General features: G+C 48.5%; 1 protein-coding gene and 1 long non-coding RNA gene across 3 annotated transcripts; both read left to right on the top strand.

Annotated features, from left to right (window-relative positions):
• Window positions 1–140: 140 nt before the first annotated feature.
• On the top strand, window positions 141–10,598 carry LOC144334473 (uncharacterized). The gene is made up of 3 exons (XR_013404332.1): window positions 141–330; window positions 8,939–9,063; window positions 10,309–10,598. It is a non-coding gene; the product is annotated as an uncharacterized LOC144334473 (long non-coding RNA).
• Window positions 10,599–10,662: 64 nt separating this feature from the next.
• Window positions 10,663–25,538, top strand: VPS11 (VPS11 core subunit of CORVET and HOPS complexes). 2 transcript variants are annotated; one of them, XM_077964494.1, is made up of 16 exons: window positions 10,663–11,040; window positions 12,326–12,497; window positions 12,595–12,730; window positions 13,389–13,552; window positions 15,733–15,980; window positions 17,359–17,560; window positions 17,962–18,113; window positions 20,438–20,624; window positions 21,046–21,192; window positions 21,425–21,613; window positions 21,720–21,881; window positions 22,112–22,251; window positions 22,342–22,544; window positions 22,677–22,848; window positions 24,658–24,880; window positions 25,025–25,538. In XM_077964494.1, exons 2-16 carry the CDS (start codon window positions 12,351–12,353, stop codon window positions 25,187–25,189), a joined length of 2,637 nt encoding a protein of 878 aa, XP_077820620.1. In that variant the 5' UTR covers window positions 10,663–11,040; window positions 12,326–12,350; the 3' UTR covers window positions 25,190–25,538. The 2 variants fall into 2 exon arrangements, with proteins under 2 accessions (XP_077820620.1, XP_028689889.2); XM_028834056.2 differs by having other exon boundaries at window positions 10,663–10,852; window positions 12,349–12,497.
• The last annotated feature ends 713 nt before the right edge of the window (window positions 25,539–26,251 follow it).

Consider the following 26,251-nt stretch of genomic DNA (forward strand, 5'->3'; position numbering starts at 1 on the left):
CCCTTTGCCTGCCTTGTCCTAGGGGCGGCGGAGGGGACCAGCCACCGGTTGGACAAAAACCGCCGGCGTCGGCTCGGGATTGGACCACGTCACGGGGCCACCGCGCTCCACTCCTTCCTCCCCACCGCCGGCCCCGGGGCGACGGTGGGACCTTTTCCGGCGCTGGATGCTTCGCTGCCGGGGTTCGGGAGTGACCCGCGCCTGGAGCCCGTCGGGCGCACTGCAGTCCCGCACTCGGGGCTTTTCTTCTGGTCACCTGGAGAGCCCGGCCGAGGAATGGGATGACAGGCGTCCCGTCCGCAGCCCTGCGGAGGAGGCGCTTGCCTGCCGGTTGGTATTGAGGTGCTCTAGGCTTTAGATAGACGTTGGAGAATGGCTGTGCCTCCAACTGAGTCCGCCGCAACCCCCTCTGTTTTACTGAGGAAACTGAAGCCACAGAAAAAGATGTTTGTTGATGAGTCAGAGATAACCGATGCATTCGTCGCAGAATTTGGCCTAGATTTCTTAGGTTAAGCCCCACTCATTTGTATAAGAATATTCCAAACTTTTGCTACACGCAAAAGACACTTTTATTTGTGAGGCTATAGTTGGTTGAGCATGTGTGCACCTTCTCCTATTTCTATTCTATTAAATCTTGTGAATATTTCTCTACTCTTTAGCAGTTTCTGCCACAGAATGACAGAAGCACCTCACTACCTTCTCTTTTAATTTACAGCTCCATAGAAATGTGCGCAGTCGCCCGGGCGCGGTGGTTTACGCCTGTAATCCCAGCACTTTGGGAGGCCGAGGCGGGCGGATCACTTGAGGTCAGGAGTTCGAGACCAGCCTGGCCAACATCGTGAACCCCCGTCTCTACCAAAACTACAAAAATTAGCTGGGCCTGGTGGCAGGCGCCTGTAATCTCAGCTGCTCAGGAGGCTGAGGCAGGAGAATTGCTTGAATCTGGGAGGCGGAGGTTGCAGTGAGCCCAGATTGCGCCACTGCACTCCAGCCTGGGCGACAGCGAGACTCCTCAAAAAAAAAAAAAAAAAAAAGTCCGCAGTCCTTGGAGAGTGCATTTTCCTTAAGTGTGGATGGAAATAAGTCACCTGTTTTCTCTCCTACTAAATTGATGCCTGGCCACCCTTCACAGAAAGACCCGCTTGAAGGCCCTGGCCGTTAGGGCCAGGGCTGTGTCAACCCTGAACTTGTTTAAGTAGCTCTTAGCTTTTCCTTTCTCTACATTTTTCGTGATGCTTAGGTGGAGAGTGGTCCGGTGTCTATGCTTAGAAGGAAAAATTATTGGCAGTCCCAGAGAGAGAGTCTATTCTTCCTTTTAAGAATAGTTATGTATTCAGGCAGTAGACAAATTGGTAGAAATAGAAATTCACTTGGCCAGGCGCGGTGGCTCACGCCTGTAATCCCAGCACTTTGGAAGGCCGAGGCGGGCGGATCACAAGGTCAGGAGATCGAGACCATGGTGAAACCCCGTCTCTACTAAAAATAGAAAAAATTAGACGGGCGCAGTGGCGGGCGCCTGCAGTCCCAGCTACTCGGGAGGCTGAGGCAGGAGAATGGCGTGAACCCGGGAGGCGGAGCTTGCAGTGAGCCGAGATTGCGCCACTGCACTCCAGCTTGGGCGACAGAGCAAGACTCCGTCTCAAAAAAAAAAAAAAAAAAAAAAAGAAATTCACTTAAAATTTTAACAGAATTGGCCGGGCGCGGTGGCTCAAGCCTGTAATCCCAGCACTTTGGGAGGCGAGGCGGGCGGATCACGAGGTCAGGAGATCGAGACCATCCTGGCTAACACGGTGAAACCCCGTCTCTACTAAAAAATACAAAAAAATAGCCGGGCGAGGTGGCGGGCGCCTGTAGTCCCAGCTACTCGGGAGGCTGAGGCAGGAGAATGGCGTAAACCTGGGAGGCGGAGCTTGCAGTGAGCTAAGATCTGGCCACTGCACTCCAGCCTGGGCAACAGAGGAGCAAGACTCCGTCTCAAAAAAAAAAAAAAAAGATTTTAACAATTTAATTACACAAATAATACACAAATGTAATCATTAAAAAATTCATTCTACGGCCGGGCGCGGTGACTCACGCCTGTAATCCCAGCACTTTGGGAGGCCGAGGCGGGCGGATCAGGAGGTCAGGCGATGGAGACCATCCTGGCTAACACGGTGAAACCCCGTCTCTACTAAAAATACAAAAAAGTTAGCCGGGCCTGGTGGCGGGCGCCTGTAGTCCCAGCTACTCAGGAAGCTGAGGCAGGAGAATGGCATGAACCCAGGAGGTGGAGCTTGCAGTGAGCCAAGATCGCGCCACTGCACTCCAGCCTGGGCGAAAGAGCCAGACTATGTCTCAAAAAAAAAAAAAAAAAATTCATTCTACATAAAGGTAAATTTCCTTGACACCAACCCAAACCCCCACTCTCTCTTGTGGAGGTACCTGCTATTGTTGGTGCGATGTATAAGCTTCCAGGTCTTTCCCTCTTTTACACATATATATGTCTCTAGAAACTTGTAGCTTTTATCTTTTCATAATATACACTTTTTGTTTTTTGCAACCAGCACCTTGCTTGCATTTTATCTTTTTTAAAACCATAAAATGTTATACAGTTACATTGTTTGCCATTTTTTTAAACTAATAATAAAGTGTGGAGCATTTTCCATGTCACTGTGATTCACTTCCTCATTTACTGCTGTAGAACATTCCATAGCATGGGGTTTGTTCTGCCATAATGATGGACATATAAGTTGTCAATTCAATTCCACAGGGAAAGATTTTGTTTCTCAGTAATTGACTCCACTTTTGACCAACTATCCAAGTAGATTCTTTCCATCCATTTCTTTTTTTTTTTTTTTTCCAACAGAGTCTGTGTCACCCAGGCTGGAGTGCAGTGGTGCAGTCTTGGCTCACTGCAATCTCCACCTCCCGGGTTCAAGCGATTCTTCTGGCTCAGTCTTCCAAGTAGCTGGAACTACAGGCACACACCACCATGCCTGGCTAATTTTTGTATTTTTAGTCGAGACACGGTTTCACCATGTTGGCCAGGCTGGTCTCTAACTCCTGACCTCAGGTGACCTGCCTGCCTAGGCCTCTCAAAGTGCTGGGATTACAGCGCGAGCCACCACACCCAGCCTTTTCATTCATTTCAAACAGAGAGCATGCGTTTTAACACTTATTGGGCCACTCTGATATGCAAGCACTGGGCTAGGTGCTGCTAATCCAGAGATGGGTATGAGCTTGTCCTTACCTTCAAAGAAGTCATAATGTGTTGGGAAACAAACATGTTCATCGTTTCATGTGCTTATTAAAAACCTATTTGGGGGGCCGGGCACAGTGGTTCATGCTTGTAATCCTATCACTTTGGGACGCTGAGGCAGGCAGATTGCCTGAGCTTAGGAGTTCAAGACCAGCCTGGGCAACATGGTGAAACCCCATCTCTACTAAAATACAAAAAAATTAGCCGGACGTGGTGGGGCATGCCTGTAATCCCAGCTACTCGGGAGGCTGAGGCAGGAGAACTGCTTGAACCTGGGAGGCAAAGGCTGCAGTGAGCCGAGATTGTACCACTGTACTCCAGGCTGGGCGACAGAGTGAGACCTTGTCTAAAAAAAAAAAAAAAAAAAAAAAGAACAGTTCTCAAATGGGTATCTGTCCCCCTGGGTAGTGAAGCAGCTTCAAGTGCTCTGAGGAGTCAGCTGTTTTGTTCTGGGACCAGAGGGGAGAATAGCATTTCACAAGAACAAGCTGAAGAACAATGGGAAATTTTTAATGTAGAACACCTGATTTAGATTGACCTAGGCAGGTGAACTCATTAGTTCTTTTCCAGAATAACTTGTTAACATTTGAGGACTAGATCTCTTCCCCTATACTGCAGAAACCCAAGAGAAGAAAGTTGCTCTCTTGCAGAACACGTGCCAAACTGACAGAGGTGTAAAATAGACACATTGGTAAGGGTATATGTGTACATAAACCATGCAAATTACATGATGGGCTGAGGGCAGTGTTGATCAGAGAGAACATCCTACATCAGAAGAATTTTAAAAAATTAATTGTTGGCCAGGGGTGGCTCCCACCTGTATTCCCAGCACTTTGGGAGGCTGAGGCGGGTGGATCATGAGGTCAGGAAATCGAGACCATCCTGGCTAACACAGTGAAACCCTGTCTCTGCTAAAAATACAAAAAATTAGCCAGGCGTAGTGGCACGTGCCTGTAGTCCCAGCTATTCAGGAGGCTGAGCCAGGAGAATTGCTTGAACCCGGGAGGTGGAGGTTGCGGTGAGCCAAGATCGCGCCACTGCACTCCAGTCTAGGGTCTGAGCCAGACTCCATCTCAAAAAAAAAAAATTAGCCTGGCATGGTGGCACACACCTGTAATCCTAGCTACTGGGGAGGCTGAGGCAGGAAAATTGCTTGAACCCGAGAGGTGGAAGTTGTATTGCGCCAAGATCGTGCCACCGCACTCCAGCCTGGGTAACACAGTGAGACTCTGTCGGAAAAAAAAGTAAACATATGTTCACCCAGAGGCTGTTGGTAATAGCTTTATAACAGCCCCGGGCTGAAAACTATCCAAATGCTCATCCACAATTGGATAGATAAATGAATCACAGATTCATACAGTGGAATTCTATATAGCAATAGGAATGAGTGGACTATTATTACATAGGACAACTTAAATGAATTCCACAAACATAATACTGAGTGAAAGAAGCCCAAATATTACTGTATGATTTAACTTACATCAAGTTTAAAAGCTAGCAAAACTAAGCTACAGGGATAGAAGTCAGGATGCTGCTATCCTTTAGATACAAGGTCTTGCTCTGTTGCCCAAGCTGGAGGGTTTAGAAGAGGACATAAGGCAAGCTTCTGGGGGTGCTAGATATGTTCCCCCTTTTTTTGAGACAGAGTCTCACTCTGTCACCCAGGCTTGTGTGCAGTGGCACAATCGCAGCTCACTGCAACCTCTGCCTCTAGGGTTCAAGCCATTCTCTAGCCTCAGCCTCCCAAGTAGCTGGGATTGTGGGCATGCAACACTACGCTCAGCTAATTTTTGTATTTTTAGTAGAGACAGGGTTTCACCTTGTTGCCCAGACTGGTCTCAAACTCCTGACCTCAGGTGATCTGCCCTGCTTCGGCCTCCCAAAATACTGGGATTACATGCATGAGTCACGGTGCCTGGCCGCTAGCTGTGTTCTCGTTGCTGGTTACTATGGGAGTGTCCAGTTCGTTTCTGGAATTTCAGTGGGCCGTATTATAGAACTTTTTTGTATGTTGTTACTTCAATAAAACATTTTAAAATTATTTTGTCTGTCATACAAATGACTCTAGGGTTTGTTGTTGTTGTTGTTTTGAGACAGGGTCCTCACTCTCTTGCCTAGGCTGGAGTGCAGTGGTGTATCACAGCTCACTGCAGCCTCCATCTCCTGGGCTTAAGCAATTCTCCCTCCTCAGCCTCTCAAGTAGCTGGGACTACAGGTGTATATCACCACATCTGGCTACTTATTTATTTATTTATTTTTAGTAGAGATGAGGTCTGCCTGTGTTGCCCAGGCTGGTCTTGAACTCCAGGCCTCAAGTAATCCTCCCACCTTGGCCCCCCAAAGTGCTGGATTATAGGCATGAGCCACCTTGACTGGCCTCAAGAGACGCTAGGTTTGACTTTGCTGTAACCCTAGGCAGGAGAGAGCCCATTTTCAGCAGGAGAGGAACCAAGATAAGTTTTTTCCTACTTCTATAACAATATTTTTAGAATTAACGAAAGAAATACACGGCTAGGGCTGGGCACGGTGGCTCACACCTGTAATCCCAGCACTTTGGAAGGCCCAGGCGCGTGGACCATTTGTGGTCAGGAGTTTGAGACCAGCCTGGCCAACATGGTGAAACCCGGTCTCTACTAAAAATACAAAAATTAACTGGGTGGTAGTGGCGTGTGCCTGTAATCCCAGATACTTGGGAGGCTGAGGCAAGAGAATCACTTGAACCTAGGAGGTGGAGGTTGGGGTGAGCCAAGATCGCACCACTGCACTCCAGCCTGGGCGACAGAGTGAGACCCTGTCCCCGCCGGGTCCCCACTCCAAAAAAAAGAAAGAAATATGTGGCCAGGCATGGTGGCTCACACTTGTAATCCTAGCACTTTGGGAGGCTGAGGCGTGTGGATTGCTTGAGCCCAGCAATTCGTGACTAGCCTGGGCAACATGGCGAAACACTGTCTCTACTAAAAATACAACAACAACAACAACAAAATTAACTGGGCCTGGTGGCGTGAGCCTGTAGTCCCAGCTGCTGGGGAGGCTGAGGTGGGAGAATCACCTGAGCCTAGGAAGTGGAGACTGTGGTGACCTGTGATTGTGCCACTGCACTCTAGCCTGGGTGACAGAGTAAGACCTTGTCTCAAAAAACAAAACAAAAAAGAATGAAAGAAATATGTGATTATTGACGAAAACTGGAAAAACATTAAAACAACAACAGGCCGGGTGTGGTGGCTTATGCCTGTAATCCTAGCACTTTGTTGGCAGAGGCGGGCAAATCACTTGAGGCCAGGAGTTTGAGAGCAACCTGAGAAACATGTCAAAAACACGTCTCTACAAAAAATGCAAAAACTAGCTGGCATGATGGCGTGCGCCTGTAGTCTCAGCTACTTGGGTGACTGAGGCAAAAGAATCGCTTGAATCTGGGAGATGAGATGGAGGTTGCAGTGAGTTGAGATAGTGCCACTGCACTCCAGCCTGGGCGACGGAGGGAGACTCCATCTCAAAAAAATAGAAGAAAGATAGTTTCTTTTTTTTTTTTTTTTTTTTGAGACGGAGTCTTGCTCTGTCCCCCAGGCTGGAGTGCAGTGGCTCGATCTCGGCTCACTGCAAGCTCCCCCTCCCGGGTTCATGCCATTCTCCTGCCTCAGCTTCCTGAGTAGCTGGGACTACAGGTGCCCACCACCACGCCCGGCTAATTTTTTTTTGTATTTTTAGTAGAGACCGGGTTTCACCTTGTTAGCCATGATGGTCTTGATCTCCTGACCTCGTGATCCACCCACCTCGGCCTCCCAAAGTGCTGGGATTCCAGGGGTGAGCCACCGCGCCTGGCCAAAAAAAGAAGATAGTTTCTACCTGGAGAGCCAGATGAGAAAAACAGAAAATTAAAGTTTTCTGAAGCAGCTACTTGGGAGGCTGAGGCAGGAGAATCACTTGAGCCCAGGAGGTGGAGGTTGCAGTGAGCTGAGATTGCGCCACTGCACTCAAGCCTGGTGACTGGCGACAGAGCGAGACTCCATCTCAAAAAAAAAAAAAAAAAAATATATATATATATATATATGTATATTAAAGTTTGCATTTGGGACAAGAAGTTTTCTTGTTTTGTTCCAGTGGATATAACTGTTTTATATCATGGGCAGCAGTTTGCTAAAGGGAAAAGAGAGAATACTGCAAGACAATTCTTGCATTCTTGATTCTGAGTTATGACCTCTCTAATTTGAAACTAAAGACTTATATTTCTTCTTTATCTTTAGTCCCTTTAGAACTTGAGTTCTCAGTATGCAGAACTAACTGTAAGTGAACAGTCATTTTATGTGTAATTTGCTTGGTTATCTTCCTCACTATCCTGAAATTCCTGGATTCAGACCAGTGTAACTAAGAGACAAACCCTGGTGTATGTTCTGACAAGCATAATCTAGCTTTACACCCATCAAACTATCTAATTAGAGGGTAGGGGGCTGAATTACTCATTTTGTTTCCAAAGAACTTTGCAGTTTTTGCGTAGAGAGAGCCACTTTAAGTTAAACTCTTTGAGACTCCATTTCTTATCAGGGATAATGATACCTCTTCTGCAGATGGTTGTTATGAAGATTCCGTGAAAAGCAAAGGCACTTTATTAGATATAATTTACTACACAAAATTAGGGGCTTGTTACTGTCCGTTCTTTTTATGCCTGTCCCTAGGGTGGTGGTTGAGGACCATGTCTTGTTTATTTATATTCTGGGCATTTGGTATAATTCCTGGACTAGGAGTGCTCAATACACATTTGTCAAAAGAAGGACAGGAAAGAAGGTAGTAAGTCTGAAGAGGTGTTGTGGGTCTCTCTGGCAGGCCAATCTCAGCCTTTGTATCCCTCATCAATAAGAGGATCCAATGGGCACAGGGAGAACCAGATTCAGCCCTCAGAAGACGACGTGGAGCCTCTGCCATTGGACAGCAGGGGGAGCACCCAAGCAACGGAGATGCACTCTATCTCCTGTTCACATCTCTGCTTTTACATTGTGTCTTTTTTTTTTTTTTTTTTTTTTTTTTTGAGGCGGAGTCTTCACTCTGTCGCCCAGGCTGGAGTGCAGTGGCACCATCTCGGCTCACTGCAAGCTCCGCCTCCCAGGTTCACGCCATTCTCCTGCCTCAGCCTCCCGAGTAGCTGGGACTACAGGCGCCCGCCACCGCGCCCGGCTAATTTTTTGTATTTTAGTAGAGACGGGGTTTCACCGTGTTAGCCAGGATGGTCTCAATCTCCTGACCTCGTGATCCGCCCGCCTCGGCCTCCTAAAGTGCAGGGATTACAGGCGTGAGCCACCGCGCCCGGCCACATTGTATCTTTTTTGAAGTCTGTTGCCCATGCTGGTCTTGAACTCCTGGCCTCAAGGGATCCTCCTGCCTCAGCCTCTTAAAGTGCTAGGATTACAAGCGTGAGCCAGCTTGCCTGGCCACATTGCTTCTTTTAACATATATTCTTCATAGGCTTAACAACTGACATATTAACATACCATCTAAACATTCTGATGACTACTATGGAATATGCTCAGTAGGTGAAAGTGGGTTCAATCTGCTCCCATTTGTGCTTCTGCCCAAGAGTTGGTATCCTGAAACAGTTACAATGAATTGGAGATATCCTGTGTCATGAAGAGGAAAGAAACGTTAGTTGAAGTCAGGAAATCTGTGTGCATGGTGGTGGCTAGAGTTTCTTTCTATCATTTACCTCTTCAGACAAATGGACACCACCTGCCCATCAACCAGATTGAGGAGAGGAGTGGATAAGAAGGGAGTCATCCACATTCATTCCTCCAACCAAACATGGGACTTCTACCAGGCTCTGCTAGGCCTCGTTCACGGTAAACAAGACGTAGCCCCCGCTCTCAGGGAACTGTGGCTGGTGGAAATACAGCATCAAATATTCTGAAATAAGTTGGGGGAGGGCCAGATGCGGTGGCTTACGCCTGTAATTCCAGCACTTTGGGAGGCCGAGGCAGGTGGATCACCTGAGATAAGGAGTTTGAGACCAGCCTGGCCAAAATGGCAAAACCCCATCTCTGCTAAAAATACAAAAATTAGCCAGGCATGGTGGCAGGCACCTGTAATCCCCGCTACTCGGTAGGCTGAGGCATGAGAATCGCTTGAATTCGGGAGGTGGAGGTTGCAGTCAGCCGAGATTGTGCCACTGCACTCCAGCCTGAGGGATAGAGAGAGACTCTGTCTCAAAAAAAAAGAAGAAAAAAAAAGGATGTTAGAGGAGTGCAAAAAATAAACTTCACAAATACCACAGAGTCACTTTTTCATATGTCCCTACTATCTCAAAATGATGCTATGTCACTTCTGTGTATAGCTTCTCATGGCACACAAACAGTAAACCTACAGTAGTTGTCCATGAGGATAGATCTTGCTTGCATTCAAAGCTGGTTTAGCCAGAGTTGGGAGTGGAGAATGGCCATGTAATATCTTGGACACCTGCCGCTTATCATTAAAACACTCAGCTCTCAAAGCTGCCACTTCCAGGTTTTTGCTCAGTTCTATGTCCCATACCCTGCCTGGGGAGAAAGCCCAGGGCCTTGGGAGTTCCTGCCCCATCAGTATTTCCGTTTCCTTTTTTTTTTTTTTTTGAGACAAGGTCTTGCTCTGTCACCCAGGCTAGAGTGCAGTGGCACAATCACGGTTCACTGCAGCTTCCACCTCCGGGGCTCAATCGATCCTCCTGCTTCAGCCTCCCAAGTAACTGGGACCACAGGTGTCCACCACCACGCCTGGCTCATTTTTGTAATTTTTGTAGAGGTGGGGTTTCACCATGTTGCCCAGGCTGGTCTCGAACACCTGGGCTCAAGTGATTCCCCCACCTCGGCCTCCCAAAGTGCTGGAATTACAGACAGACATGAGCCATCGCGCCCAGCCCGTTTCCTTGGGAAACGTTTTGAGCGTCTGTTAGGTGTCATACGCTCTGACAGGGGGAACAAAAACGAATGTAAGACATTGACTATGGTTCACAATCTGCGTGGTGGCAGACACAAACTTCTAATTTTATTTCTCCTCTCATACAGCCGAAAAACTGGTTTAACATACACTGTTTCATTTATGCCCCAAAACAGTCCTGTGAGGTCAAAACGTCATTCACTTAGGCACGACGGGTTACAGTCCACAAGGCGCATGACATCGCTCATCTTGATCTCCCGGTACCCGCGCATTTTAGGAAGAAACACGTTCAAAGGGATGAAGGGTCCGCTCTCAAGCATTTTAGCTAGCGAAGTTATAGTCACATCCGGCAAAGTCGCACACTGCGGAACTAGGACTACCGCGCGCGGCCCCGCCCACTTTCCCAGCAGCGGGAAGCTGTCACCCGGACTCTCGAGATCCTGGGCCCAGAGGCTCCCGGAAGCTGCCGACCACGTGACTCGCTGGCTCAGCTCACGTGACAAAGCTCCCGGAGGTGGGGGCCCTCGGCCAAAATGGCGGCCTACCTGCAGTGGCGGCGCTTCGTTTTCTTCGACAAGGAGCTGGTGAAGGAGCCGCTGGGCAATGATGGGGCCGCTCCCGGGGCCACACCTGCTTCTGGATCCGCTGCTTCCAAGTTCCTTTGCCTCCCTCCTGGCATCACTGTCTGCGACTCAGGCCGAGGGAGCCTGGTCTTTGGAGATATCCTTCGTTTGGAGCTGTCTTTTCCCTCCCGGGATCCCGAAGAGATCGAGTTAGGATGAAATCTGTTTGTTGGAGGGGTCAGTGCCGCGTGCCTCTTTCCTTTAGCTGGTCATCCAGAGTCGTTCTGTGATCTACGGGAAGAAAGAAGTCCATTTCCTAACTTGTTATCAACTGAGCAATCCTGGGCAAGTCATTTAACCTCTCTGGGTTTTAATTTCCTTATCTGTAAGAGAAGTGCACATGGCAATTTGACTAGCTTAATTTGAGATCAATAAAAAAAAAATGCAAGTTGGCTTTAAAAGATGAATATGTAGGCCGGGCGCGGTGGCTCAAGCCTGTAATCCCAGCACTTTGGGAGGCCGAGACGGGCGGATCAGGAGGTCAGGAGATCGAGACCATCCTGGCTAACACGGTGAAACCCCGTCTCTACTAAAAAATACAAAAAACTAGCCGGGCGAGGTGGCGGGCGCCTGTAGTCCCAGCTACTCGGGAGGCTGAGGCAGGAGAATGGCGGGAACCCGGGAGGCGGAGCTTGCAGTGAGCTGAGATCCGGCCACAGCACTCCAGCCTGGGCGACAGAGCGAGACTCTGTCTCAAAAAAAAAAAAAAAAAAAAAAAAAAAAAAAAAAAAAAAAAAAGATGAATATGTAAAGTGACATGCTCTCCCCTGCCCGTTATCGTTGGCGAGGAGGTAAATGAGGCTAGCAGTTGTTGCTTTCGTCTTCATGTTGCTGGTACTCAACTCTGGCCTTTTTCACTCTTTTTTTTTTTTTTTTTTTTTTTTTTTTGAGACGGAGTCTTACTCTGTTGCCCAGGCGGGAGTGCAGTGGCACGATCTCGGCTCACTGTAACCTCCGCCTCCCGGGTTCAAGGGATTCTCCTGCCTCAGCCTCCCGAGTAGCTGGGACTACAGGCGTGCGCCACCACACCCGGCTAATTTTTTACATTTTTAGTACAGACAGGGTTTCACCGTATTGGCCAGTCTGGTCTTGAACTCCTGACCTCGTGATCCACTCACCTCGGCCTCCCAAAGTGCTGGGATGGCCCGCTTTCTTTCTTTTTTTTTGAAACGGAGTTTCACTCTTGTTGCACAGGCTGGAGTGCAATGGTGTGATCTGGGCACACTGCAACCTCCGCCTCCCGGGTTCAAGCAATTCTCCTGCCTCAACCTCCTGAGTAGCTAACAGGCACACATCATTATGCCCGGCTAATTTTTGTATTTTTAGTAGAGACAGGGTTTCGCCATGTTGGCCAGGCCGGTCTCGAACCCCTGACCTCAGGTAATCCGCCCTCCTTGGCCTCCCAAAGTGCTGGGATTACAGGCGTGAGTCACCGTGCCTGGCCCTACTCTTTTTAAGATAGGGAGTTCTATGAGATGATATGTAGGAAAATCCTTGAAAATTTTAGAGTTATATGCATATCATTGTTATCTGAGTTCTGGTCTGAATATAAGTATCTCTCCTTGGAAAGGAGGCTCCTTGACTACCCTGCACATATGGAAGGCCAGATCTGGTTCTTGCCACGTTCCCTACAGCTTACAGGCTTCCAGGCCTACAAACTACGGGTGACACACCTGTACCAACTGAAGCAGCACAATATTCTGGCATCTGTTGGAGAAGATGAAGAGGGCATCAATCCCTTGGTGAGTCCCAGCAGGGAAATGGGAAAGATCCGGAAGCCTGGAAATGATTTTTTCTTGGAGAATGACTAGCATTTACACTTCTGAGGTCTGTCCACAGGTTAAGATCTGGAACCTGGAGAAGAGAGATGGTGGCAATCCACTCTGCACTCGAATCTTCCCTGCTATTCCAGGAACAGAGCCAACTGTTGTATCTTGTTTGACTGTCCATGAAAATCTCAACTTTATGGCCATTGGTAAACAGAAGGCAAAACTAACACTCCTAGATTCGTTATATATTTTCTTCACAGTTGCTTCTGCCTCTCATCTTTACTGTTTTCGTGAGACCACTTTGAATTGAACTGAGGCTTTTGAGATATTAAAGTTTGGAATGGGGGCCAGGCACAGTGACTCACGCCTGTAATCCCAGCACTTTGGGAGGCTGAGGTGGGCAGATCACCTGAGGTAGTTTGAGACCAGCCTGACTGACATGGAGAAACCCCATCTCTACTAAAAATACAAAATTAGTTGGGCGTAGTGGCACATGCCTGTAATCCCAGCTACTAGGGAGACTGAGGCAGGAGAATCGCTTGAACCTGGGAGGTGGAGGTTATATGCGGTGAGCCGAGATTGCGCCATTGCACTCCAGCCTGGGCAACAAGAGGGAAACTCCATCTCAAAATAAATAAATAAATAAATAAATAAATAAAAGGAATAAAGTTTGGAATGGGAAGGGATTTAATTTTGTTCTTTGAAGATGTGTCAGTGAGTGCCAATATTCAGGTTAACCATTAATTAGAGAGATTGGGTATATGGAGAAAGCTTGTCACTTCTGAGTGCCTCAAGGGTCTTTTTTCCCTCTCCATTTCCTCATCTTTTCAGCCTCGCTGAAGTAATTTTCTTGTTCTCCTGCAGGTTTCACAGATGGCAGTGTCACATTGAACAAAGGAGACATCACCCGAGACCGTCATAGCAAGACCCAGATTTTGCACAAGGGCAACTATCCTGTAACTGGATTGGCCTTTCGCCAAGCAGGAAAGACAACTCACTTGTTTGTTGTGACAACAGAGAACGTCCAGGTATGACCAAGGCCTCCACTCTTAGGAGCAGGCAGGAAGGGCTTCTCCATTGCTCAGGGGGGATAGGGTAAGGAAGTGACAGGAAAGGTGGGATTGTTAAAATTTTAATCATATAATTCGAATCATTTGCCTAGCTTTGTATTTTATTTCTTTGCCTAGGAAGCTGGGAAGAGTTAGACTCTGGGCTTGTAGTAAAAAGACGTGAATTTTCTTTCTCTTTTTTGAGACGGAGTCTCACTGTGTTGCTCAGGCTGGAGTGCAGTGGCGAGATCTCGACTCACTGCAACCTCTGTCTCCCAGGTTCAAGCGATTCTCCTGCCTCAGCCTCCTGAGTAGCTGAGTAGCTGGGATTATAGGCGCACAGTAGCACATCCAGCTAATTTTTGTATTTTTAGTAGAGACGGGGTTTCACCATGTTGGCCAGGCTGGTGTCGAACTCCTGACCCCAGGTAATCCACCCACCTTGGCCTTCCAAAGTGCTGGGATTACAGGCATGAGCCATCGCGCCTGGCTTTGAATTTTATTTCTAATTAGCTTTTTTTTTTCCCTTGAGACAGGATCTTGCTGTGTCGCCCAGGCTGGAGTGCAATGGCGCTGCATCAGCTCACTGCAACCTCTGCCTCCTGGGCTCAAGCGATCCTCCCACCTCAGCCTCCTGAGTAGCTGGGATTACAGGCATGCATCACCATGCCTGGCTAATTTTTGTATTTTTTCTTTTTTTTTTTTTTTTTTTTTTTGAGACGGAGTCTTGCTCTGTCGCCCAGGCTGGAGTGCAGTGGCCGGATCTCAGCTCACTGCAAGCTCCGCCTCCCGGGTTTACGCCATTCTCCTGCCTCAGCCTCCCGAGTAGCTGGGACTACAGGCACCCGCCACCTCGCCCGGCTAGTTTTTTGTATTTTTTAGTAGAGACAGGGTTTCACCGTGTTAGCCAGGATGGTCTCGATCTCCTGACCTTGTGATCCGCCCGTCTCGGCCTCCCAAAGTGCTGGGATTACAGGCGTGAGCCACCGCGCCCGGCCTTTTTGTATTTTTTCTAGATATGGGGTTTCACCATGTTGCCCAGGCTGGTCTCAAACTCCTGGGCCCAAGCAGTCCACCTGCCTCAACCTCCCAAAGTGCTGGAATTACAGGCATGAGCCACTGCACCGGCCTATTTCTTTTTTCTTTTTTTTTCTTTTTTTTTTTTTCCTGAGACGGAGTCTGGCTCTGTCGCCCAGGCTGGAGTGCAGTGGCCGGATCTCAGCTCACTGCAAGCTCTGCCTCCTGGGTTTACGCCGTTCTCCTGCCTCAGCCTCCCGAGTAGCTGGGACTACAGGCGCCCACCACCTCGCCCCGCTAGTTTTTTTTTGTGTTTTTTAGTAGAGGCGGGGTTTCACCATGTTAGCCAGGATGGTCTCGATCTCCTGACCTCGTGATCCGCCCGTCTCGGCCTCCCAAAGTGCTGGGATTACAGGCTTGAGCCACTGCGCCCGGCCTGCACCGGCTTATTTCTAACTAACTTTTTAAATGACAATGGACAAGTATCTTTACTTTTCTTGTTCCTGGTGCCCCAGATTTACAACAGTCTACTCTCTCAGGAATACTGTTGATAAAACAGTAGAAGATTATTGCATTTCTCTTACTTGTAGAATTTCTGTACTAGATAGAAATAATATATACAGAGAAAGAAATGGTGGTCCCTGTTTTTTTTATATATATATATATTTTTTTTTTTTTTTTTTTTTGAGACGGAGTCTCGCTTTGTCGCCCAGGCTGGAGTGCGGTGGTGTGATCTCAGCTCACTGCAAGCTCTGCCTCCCGGGTTCACGCCATTCTCCTGCCTCAGCCTCCCGAGCAGCTGGGACTACAGGCACCCGCCACCGCGCCCAGCTAATTTTTTGTATTTTTAGTAGAGACGGGGTTTCACCGTGTTAGCCAGGATGGTCTCGATCTCCTGACCTCGTGATCCACCCGCCTCGGCCTCCCAAAGTGCTGGGATTACAGGCGTGAGCCACCACACCCGGCCCTCTGTTATATATTTAATAGATGGGTGATGGTTAATGAAGAAGGTCAGCAGCCAAGAGAAAGACTTAGAATGCTAAGAGGGAAAAAAGAGCCAGTATGGAGATGAGAATACCTTCGTGAAGGCTTAGTGTTACCTCCTCAAAGGAGCCTGTTAACCCCTTTCTTACTTCTGGCAGTCCTATATAGTTTCTGGAAAAGACTATCCTCGCGTGGAGTTGGACACCCATGGTTGTGGCCTGCGCTGCTCAGCCCTAAGTGACCCTTCTCAGGACCTGCAGTTCATTGTGGCCGGGGATGAGTGTGTCTACTTGTATCAGCCTGATGAACGTGGGCCCTGCTTCGCCTTTGAGGGCCACAAGCTCATTGCCCACTGGTTTAGAGGCTACCTTGTCATTGTCTCCCGTGACCGGAAGGTTTCTCCCAAGTAAGGACTCCAGTGAAAAGGGACAGGGAGAGGGCTGGACTTGTTCCCCAGAGTCCGCCTGATTTTAAAATCCTAATGCCTGGATCCTGCCAGTCTCCTACTCCTACTCTGGTGTTATGTAGATAACATTTCTTTTTTTTTTTTTTTGAGATGGAGTCTCGCTCTGTCACCTAGGAGTGCAGTGGCGTGATCTCGACTAACTGCAACCTCTGCCTCCTGGGTTCCAGTGATTCTCCTGCTTCAACCTCTTGAGTAGCTGGGATTACAGGCATGTGCCACCATGCCCGGCTACTTTTTGTATTTTTTGTAGAGACAAGGTTTCACCATGTTGACCAGGCTGGTCTCAGACTCCTGACCTCAGGTGATCCACCTGCCTCGGCCTCCCAAAGTGCTGGGATTATAGGCATGAGCCACTGCACCCGGCTGGTGACACATATCTAGAGTTGGTTATAACATTTTTTTTTAATGAAAAATGGGTGTTTTTGCTGCAGGTGTTTGCTACATAGCCCTAGTATACTAGAATGCTCCGGGGAATTTAGACCTGTTTTTTTGTTTGTTTGTTTGTTTTGTTTTGTTTTGTTTGAGACGGAGTCTCGCTCTGTTGCCCAGGCTGGAGTGCAGTGGCACGATCTCGGCTCACTGCAAGCTCCGCCTCCTGGGTTCACGGCATTCTCCTGCTTCAGCCTCCCGAGTAGCTGGGACTACAGGTGCCTGCCCTGATGCCCGGCTAATTTTTTGTATTTTTAGTAGAGATGGAGTTTCACTGTGTTAGTCAGGATGGTCTGAATCTCCTGACCTCATGATCTGCCCGCCTCGGCCTCCTAAAGCACTGGGATTTCAGGCGTGAGCCTCCGCGCCCGTCCTTACTTTGTTTTGTTTTTTAACTCTTTTGTCAAAATAAGTTGGGCAGAGGAACAAAGGATTCAGGAGTGGAGAAATTAGAAAGTGCTGGGAAATGTGGGATGCAAGTTTTTTGTTTTGTTTTGGTTTTGTTTTTTTAAGGGGTAGGTGGGGTCTTCTGCATGATGAAAGTACTCCCTGTTAGATGCTGGTTTGTTTTGCTTTCATTCAGTTCCAGGCACAATGTTTTAAATATACCATGTATTGGATGATTATTTTCTAAATGAATGGATATCTGAATGTACTTAATTTTCTCATCTGTTGCTTGGGTTAATTGTAGGATCCTAAAGGGTAAGGTCAGGTTTATATGTTCTCTTTCTACAACTACCAGCATAGTGCTGCATGGTATGGGATGTGAGGGACCAGAGAGGTGATTTGTGCTGGGTGGAATGTGCACCAAAGTTATCATGGGAAAGGAAATCAAGGGGAGATAAGACAGAGATGTCCAAATATCTGGTGCTTTTTCTTTCCTATGCAGGTCAGAGTTTACCAGCAGGGACTCACAGAGCTCCGACAAGCAGATTCTAAACATCTATGACCTGTGCAACAAGTTCATAGCCTATAGCGCCGTCTTTGAGGATGTAGTGGATGTGCTTGCTGAGTGGGGCTCCCTGTACGTGCTGACGCGGGATGGGCGGGTCCACGCACTGCAGGAGAAGGACACACAGACCAAACTGGAGGCAAGGCCACCAGGCTCCCAGAGCTGGCCACAGGCACCTAGAAGCAGCTGCAGGAGCAGGTTCCCCAAGTCATATTGGCTAGGGTGTTTCCCTCCTTGTGGGTCACAGCCTTACTCAGCTTCCTTAGGGTAGGATTATAAGGTAAATGGCCTGGGATGGGGCTTTAGAGGGAAATAATGGCTGGGAGTCTGAGCCCACTCTAAGGGTTCACTTTGTTTCCAGAGCACCTTATGAAATAAGGTGATACTGATCTTGGGGATTTCTGGGAGCTCTAGGTTTGTCTAGGATCTAGGCAGATCAGAAATCCAGGACTTTCTGTTTTGCATGTTGTGGGCAACATTTTGGGAAAGTGTCTTACCAGGACCACTTCTACCAATTTTCTAATCTCTCTTCCCTTCTAGATGCTATTTAAGAAGAACCTATTTGAGATGGCGATTAACCTTGCCAAGAGCCAACATCTGGACAGTGATGGGCTGGCCCAGATTTTCATGCAGTATGGAGACCATCTCTACAGCAAGGGCAACCACGATGGGGCTGTCCAGCAGTATATCCGGTCAGTCTGGAGGCACTTTGGGATATAGCTGTGAATGTAGGGACAGGCAGCTAGATAGCTAAAGCCCATCCATGCTCCAGGTAGGGGCTAGAATTCTACCAGGAACTGTTTTTGCTTTTGTTTTTGTTTTGTTTGTTAGGTTTTTTTTTTTTTTTTGAGATGGAATTTCGCTCTTGTTCCCCAAGCTGGAGTGCAATGGTGCGATCTTGGCTCACTGCAACCTCTGCCTCCCGGGTTCAAGTGATTCTCCTGTCTCAGTTTCGCGAGTAGCTGGGATTACAGGTGCATGCCACCACATCTAGCCACTTTTTTGTATTTTTAGTAGAAACGGGGTTTCACCATGTTAGACAGGCTGGTCATGAACTCCTGACCTCAGGTGGTCTGCCTGCTTCGGCCTCCCAAAGTGCTGAGATTATAGGTATGAGCCACCGCTCCCAGCGTTTTTGTTTTTGTTTTTGTTTTGTTTTGTTTTTTGAGATGGATTCTCACCTTTTACCCGGGCTGGAGTGCAATGGTGTGATCTCAGCTCTCTGCAGCCTCTGCCTCAGGCTCAAGCGATTCTCCTATCTCAGCCTCCCGAGTAGCTGGGATTACAGGTGCATGCCGCCATGCCGGGCTAATTTTTTGTATTATTAGTAGAGACAGGGTTTTACGGTGTTCCCTAGGCTGGTCTCGAACTCCTGAGCTCAGGCAATCCACCTGCCTTGGCCTCCCAAAGTGTTAGGATTACAGATATGAGCCACCATGCTCGGCCTTTTTAATTTTTTTTGCAGGAACTATGATGCCTTAAATGAGAGGACAAGATTCCTTGTTGAAAAGGGAATTTTAGGGTCAAATATTATATGACCAGTATGCAGTTCAGCTGATGATTACCTCTCATTTTAAACTTTAGCTTGGCCTTTGTAAATACTTACTTTGACCTGGTTCTTTAAGGGGGAAAAGATATTCATTTCTTGCTTCCATAATTCCTTCCCTCAGTACTAATTCTTGGAATTTTCTGCCTTGAGAAGGGGTTTTAGAAACCAGTCTAAGGTGGCCGGGTGCGGTGGCTCACGCCTGTAATCCCAGCACTTTGGGAGGCCAAGGCGGGCGGATCATGAGATCAGGAGATCGAAACCATCCTGGCTAATGGTGAAACCCCGTCTCTACTAAAAAATACAAAAAATTAGCCGGGCGTGGTGGCGGGTGCCTGTAGTCCCAGCTACTCGGGAGGCTGAGGCAGGAGAATGGCCTGAACCCCAGAGGCGGAGCTTGCAGTGAGCTGAGATTGCGCCACTGCACTCCAGCCTGGGCAACAGAGCGAGACTCCATCTCAAAAACAATAAATAAATAAAAGAAACCTGTCTAAGGCTGGGGTGCAGCGGCATGTGCCTGTGATCCTATCCCTTTGGAAGACCAAGGTGGGAGGATTGCTTGAGCCCAGTCTGAGCAACATAGCAAGACCCCATTTCTAACAACAAATAAATACATAGATTTAAAAATATGGCTGGGTGCCATGGCTCATGCCTGTAATCCTAGCACTTTGGGAGGCTGAGGCGGGTGGATCACTTGAGGTTAGGAGTTCAAGACTAGCCTGGCCAACATGGTAAAACCCTGTCTCCACTTAAAAAAAAAAAATACAAGGCCAGACGTGGTGGCTCATGCCTGTAATCTCAGCACTTTGGGAGGCCGAGGCAGGTGGATCAGAGGTCAAGAGTTAAAGACCATCCTGGCCAACATGGTGAAACCCCATCTCTACTAAAAATACAAAATTTAGCTGGGCATGGTGGTGGGCGCCTGTAATCCTAGCGTAAAAAAAAAATTAGCTGGGCGTGGTGGCATATGCCTGTAATCCCAGCTACTTGCGAAGCTGAGGCAGGAGATTCACTTGAACCTGGGAAGCAGAGGCTGTCGTGAGCCGAGATTGTGCCACTGCAATCCAGCCTGGGCAACAAGAGCAAACCTCTATCTCAAAAAAAAAAAAAAAAATTAATTAAATTAAAAAATAATAATATATAAGAAAAAGAACAAAAATACAACAATAAAACAACAACAAAATAATAATATAAAAAGAAACCTGTCTAGCCTCTTCCCCATTCTCTTTAGAATTCCTATTTTTAGCCAAATTTAAGAAGCAGTGCCCTCGAGCCTTGCTACCCACTGTGGTCCCAGTCTAGTAGCACCGATATTACCTGGGACTTTGTTAGAAATGTAGAATCTCAGGCCCCACCCCAGATCCACTGAAATAGAATTAGCATTTTGAGAAGATCTGCAAGTGATTCCTGTGTACATGAGTTGGACAAGTATAGTGATTCAGATGCTATCTGGTACACATGTCTCCCTAGAACCATTGGAAAGTTGGAGCCATCCTACGTGATCCGCAAGTTTCTAGATGCCCAGCGCATTCACAACCTGACTGCCTACCTGCAGACCCTGCACCGACAATCCCTGGCCAATGCTGACCATACCACCCTGCTCCTCAACTGCTATACCAAGCTCAAGGACAGCTCGAAGCTGGAGGAGTTCATCAAGGTGCAGGATGGTGTTGGTGGGAGAGTCCTGGAGGCCCCACTGAGCATGAGGTGGCTCCACTGGGACTTGTTCGTTTCAGCAAGATACAGGGAGAGGAAAGGGCTGACCTTATTTAGAGGAGCGGCTGTTCCTGTTAGTTCTGTGCCGTCTCCCCTCTTGTTTTATGACTCTAGAACTTCCCATGATATCTAAGCCCAGGGTGGTGGCACTGGGGAAGCCCTGTCCCTAGCGGTGTCCCTCTAATGGTAGGGGTAGAGGAAAACTTTAGTCAGACACTCCCACAGGCTGACTAGCATAATATTTTCAAAGCGTGGACTTTATGGTATCACCTTAGGCATCTGTCTGAAAGTCAGATGCCTGTTTCCTCTCCCTTCTCTAGCTACGTCTGTGTAAATGATTTTGTCTCATGTCTCCTCGGCAGACAAAAAGTGAGAGTGAAGTCCACTTTGATGTGGAGACAGCCATCAAGGTCCTCCGGCAGGCTGGTTACTACTCCCATGCCCTGTACCTGGCAGAGAACCATGCACATCATGAGTGGTACCTGAAGATCCAGCTAGAGGACATTAAGGTAGGTGAGACTCTGTCTTTTTTCCCCAAGAGACAGGGTCTCGCTATGTTGCCCAGGCTGGACTTGAATTCCTGGGCTCAGGTGATCCTCCCACCCCATCCTCCTGAGTAGAGGTGAGACTCTTAACTTGGGCCGAGCCGTGTTGTTTTTGAAGACATCCCCAGAATGATGAAAGTGCTTTCTGGTGGCTGAGGCAGGAGTATGCACTACTCTGCCCTTTACTTTTCCACAGAATTATCAGGAAGCCCTTCGGTACATCGGCAAGCTGCCTTTTGAGCAGGCAGAGAGCAACATGAAGCGCTATGGCAAGATCCTCATGCACCATATACCAGAGCAGACAACTCAGTTGCTGAAGGGACTTTGTACTGATTATCGGCCCAGCCTCGAAGGCCACAGCGATAAGGAGGCCCCAGGCTGCAGGGTGAGGCTGCAGGGAAAAGAGCTTCAGACAGTGGGGATCACTTCAGGGGCTTCCTGTATATCACGCCCACTCACTCAGCCTCCTTTCTCCTCCCTTGCCATCCTAGGCCAACTCTGAGGAGTTCATCCCCATCTTTGCCAATAACCCGCGAGAGCTGAAGGCCTTCCTAGAGCACATGAGTGAAGTGCAGCCAGACTCACCCCAGGGCATCTACGACACACTCCTTGAGCTGCGACTGCAGAACTGGGCTCATGAAAAGGACCCACAGGTGAGGCCTGGCCAGGGCTGCAGGAGAAAAGACAGTTCATGCCATCTCCATTCTTCCGTCTTGGGGGCTGCCTTTCACTGCATTCCTTAGACCAGTAACACCTTACCACGGGGCTCAGTGGTCCTCTGTGAAGAGGGAATGGACTGAGGGAAAGAGTTGACTGGCCTTGTCCAAAGAGACCTTGTGATTTTCCCCTTTTGTCCAGCAACTCTGCCCTCCTCCTTCTCCAGGTCAAAGAGAAGCTTCACGCAGAGGCCATCTCCCTGCTGAAGAGTGGTCGCTTCTGCGACGTCTTTGACAAGGCCCTGGTCCTGTGCCAGATGCATGACTTCCAGGATGGTGTCCTTTACCTCTATGAGCAGGGGAAGCTGTAAGAGTTTGGGGAATTTCAGGGAAAGGGGAAGAATCCAAGTCATTTTCCAGAGACAGCCACTGAGGTGTGCCCTTGCCCCGGCCACAGATTCCAGCAGATCATGCACTACCACATGCAGCACGAGCAGTACCGGCAGGTCATCACCGTGTGTGAGCGCCACGGGGAGCAGGACCCCTCCTTGTGGGAGCAGGCCCTCAGCTACTTCGCTCGCAAGGAGGAGGACTGCAAGGAGTATGTGGCAGCTGTCCTCAAGCATATCGAGAACAAGAACCTCATGCCACCTCTTCTAGGTACTTGGGAAGACAGGATGGGTGGGTGACAAGCTGCTGACAGCTGGGCTCTGTGGCAGGGGCCCTTCAACTCTATCCAGAGAGTGCCGCACGCAGTTCATTGTCTTGTTTCCTCTTGGACCCCAATCTCAGTGGTGCAGACCCTGGCCCACAACTCCACAGCCACACTGTCCGTCATCAGAGACTACCTGGTCCAAAAACTACAGAAACAGAGCCAGCAGATTGCACAGGATGAGCTGCGGGTGCGGCGGTACCGAGAGGAGACCACCCGTATCCGCCAGGAGATCCAAGAGCTCAAGGCCAGGTACCCAGGGCATGGATATGTGGAGGAGTCCAGGGGATAACTTGCCCTTCACAGGGTATTTATTACTAAGTACTTTCCATAGAGGATTCTATGGAGTGCTTTTGAGCATTTTGATTCTTCAAGGTGTGTTTTAATGGAAGAATTCCAAAAAATGGTTTATTACACAGATCATTATTTACTGGGCTTTGGAGGATATTATTTTGTAGCAGGTACTTTTTGTTCTTTATATGCCTGTATTTTACCTTTTCTAAACACATCCATATTGTGGTTGGAAGCCATTCTGGTGTTTTTCTTTTTTGAGACAGGATCTTGTCACTGAGGCTGGAGTGCAGGAGCGTGATCACGGCTCACTGCAGCCTTGACCTCCCGGGCTCAAGTGATCCTCCCACCTCAGCCTCCAGAGTAGCTGGGATTGCAGGCATGCGCCACCAAGCCCAGCTAATTTTTGTATTTTTAGTAGAGATGGGGTTTACAGTGTTGACCAGACTGGTCTCAAACTCCTGGCCTCAAGCGATCCTCCCGCCTTGACCTCCCAAAGTGCTGGGATTACAGGCATGAGCCACGGTGCCCAGCCATAATCCCAACTCTGAAATCTTATCTGCCCTTAACATTCTGTAAAATATTTATTAGAGAACAAGTTTCTTCATTCTACAAATTCTGAGTCTCTGTGATGTCCCAAGCACTATTCTGAACAGCACAGGCAAAAAGCCTGGCCTTCCTGGAGCTTTATGTTTTAGAAGAGACAGACAGCAAACATGTTAAATAGGCAAACTTTTTTTTTTTTTTTTTTTTTGAGATGGAGTCTCACTCTGTCACCCAGGCTAGAGTGCAATGTTGCGATCTCGGCTCACAGCAACCTCCACCTCCTGGGTTCAAGCAATTCTCCTGCCTCAGCCTCCTGAGTAGATGGGATTACAGGTGCCTCCCGCCATGCCTGACTAATTTTTGTATTTTTGTAGAGACAGGGTTTCACCATGTTGGCCAGGCTGGTCTTGAACTCCTGACTTCAGGGGATCTGCCTGTCTTGGCCTCCCAAAGTGCTGAGATTGTATGAGCCACCGCACCTGGCCAAACAGGCAAAAATTTTTTTTTTTTTTTTTTTGAGATGAAGTCTCGCTCTTGTCTCCCAGGCTGGAGTGCGATGGTGCGGTCTCAGCTCACTGCAACCTCTGCCTCCTGGGTTCAAGCGAGTCTTCTACTTTGGCCCGCCGAGTACCTGGGATTACACGTGCCTGCCACCATGCCTGGCTAATCTTTATATTTTTATTAGAGACAGGGTTTCGCCATATTGGCCAGGCTGGTCTAGAACTCCTGACCTCAGGTGATCCACCTGCCTGGGCCTCCGGAAGTGCTGGGATTACAGGTGTGAGCCACTGCGCCCGGCCAAACAGGCAAACTTTTGTAGTACGTTAGGTGGTGGTAAGTTCTGAGTGGAAAATAAATTGCGCAAGGGGAGCGGGGAAGAAGTGTGTCAACAAGTTTAGAGAATGTGGCCAGGAAAGGCCTCACTGAAAGGGTCACATCTGAGTACAGACCTGAAAGTTAATTTAGTGGCAGTTGTGAAAATGGAGAGAGAGGAAATGATCCCCAGGCTGAGTTGGCCTTGTTGGGAGCATGCTAACACTCACTACAGGTCCAGGGCTGTTATAATCATTTGACTCCCCTAAGGCAATAAGAAGAGCAGGGCAGGGCCTTCAGGGGCCTTACCGGTGACCTTGCGCCATCCACTTCAGCTGCCTTCTTTCTTATCCTTGACTCCTGGCCTTGCCCTCACTTTTGCCACTCACTTCTGGTCTTTCTTCCCTGTAGTCCTAAGATTTTCCAAAAGACCAAGTGCAGCATCTGTAACAGTGCCTTGGAGTTGCCCTCAGTCCACTTCCTGTGTGGCCACTCCTTCCACCAACATTGCTTTGAGAGTTACTCGGAAAGTGATGCTGACTGCCCCACCTGCCTCCCTGAAAACCGGAAGGTCATGGATATGATCCGGGCCCAGGAACAGAAACGAGATCTCCATGATCAATTCCAGCATCAGGTGGGGATGAGTGGGCTAGATGGGCCAGGGGATTCCCACTAGTGTCACAGAGTCACTGGAGGGCTTGTTTCCTTATCTCCTCCTCATTTGAGAAACAAGCACTTTGATTCTGATTGGTACTCCTTCCCTCCTCTTCTCCTGCAGCTCAAGTGCTCCAATGACAGCTTTTCTGTGATTGCTGACTACTTTGGCAGAGGTGTTTTCAACAAATTGACTCTGCTGACCGACCCTCCCACAGCCAGACTGACCTCCAGCCTGGAGGCTGGGCTGCAGCGCGACCTGCTCATGCACTCCAGGAGGGGCACTTAAGCAGCCTGGAGGAAGATGTGGGCAACAGTGGAGGACCGAGAGGACAGACACAATGGGACCTGAGCGGGTGCTACACAGAAGGCTGGCTGACATGCCCAGGGCTCCACTCTCATCTAATGTCGCAGCCCTCAGAACTAAAGCAGACTTTCTTTCCCTGCCTTCTTATTTAGCCAGCCTGCCATCCCTCCTCTTCACTAGCAGTGTAGATCATTCCAGATCAGTGGGGGAGGGCACCTCAGCAACCTCTGAGTGTGGACAATAGCTGCTTTATTCTCTATCCAAGAGCACCAGGCTGTGCTTGGGTCCTTGCTCGCAGAGTCTATAAATAAAAGAATATAATGATTTGGGAGCTTAAGGATTTTTTTCTGGGGACTTCCTGGTGATTCTTAACTGCATGATGGACTTCCTTCCCTCTGCTCTCCTGGCGTTCCACTTCCCTCCTATGGTGTTCTTGGAGACCATGTTGGCTCAGTCTCGTTCCAGTAATGGGTGGGGCCTGTGGCATTGCGTACAGTTCAATTTACTGAAGGACCTCTGCAAAAGACCTAATGACTGAGCTCCAGGAGCAGCCTGGACCAAGACATACAAAACAACTCTTGCTCTTTCCTCTTGCTGGTCTCTATGGCTGTAGTTTGGGCAAAATACTCAAGCAGGAGGCAGACTCGGGTAGGGAGCTTTGGGCTTAACCTACCTTAATAATGGGTAGGTTGGCATCTTGCTGTATGTACTATCAGATGATAAACAGGAGAAAAGGTCCTTTCTGGAAACACCTTTCCCTCTTTGAAATTGTCAGCTAAAGTTTATGTTGTTAGGTGTCCCTGTGTAATTTGGGTGGCGCTGCCTGTCTGAAAATTGCTCCTATGTTGTTTTTTTCTCCACAGCCTCACCTAATTTCATCTCCTATGTTGTTTAATTGGAGGAAGTACGTTTGACATTGTGGTTTAGGTAGTATGTAGGATTGCCATGGGCTGGGCGCGGTGGTTCATGCCTGTAATCCCAACACTTTGCGGGACTGAGGTGAGAGGATCACTTGAGTCCAGGAGTTCAAGACCAACCCCCCAG

This window comes from Macaca mulatta, chromosome 14, assembly GCF_049350105.2.
Source record: "Macaca mulatta isolate MMU2019108-1 chromosome 14, T2T-MMU8v2.0, whole genome shotgun sequence".
Lineage (NCBI taxonomy): Eukaryota > Metazoa > Chordata > Mammalia > Primates > Cercopithecidae > Macaca > Macaca mulatta.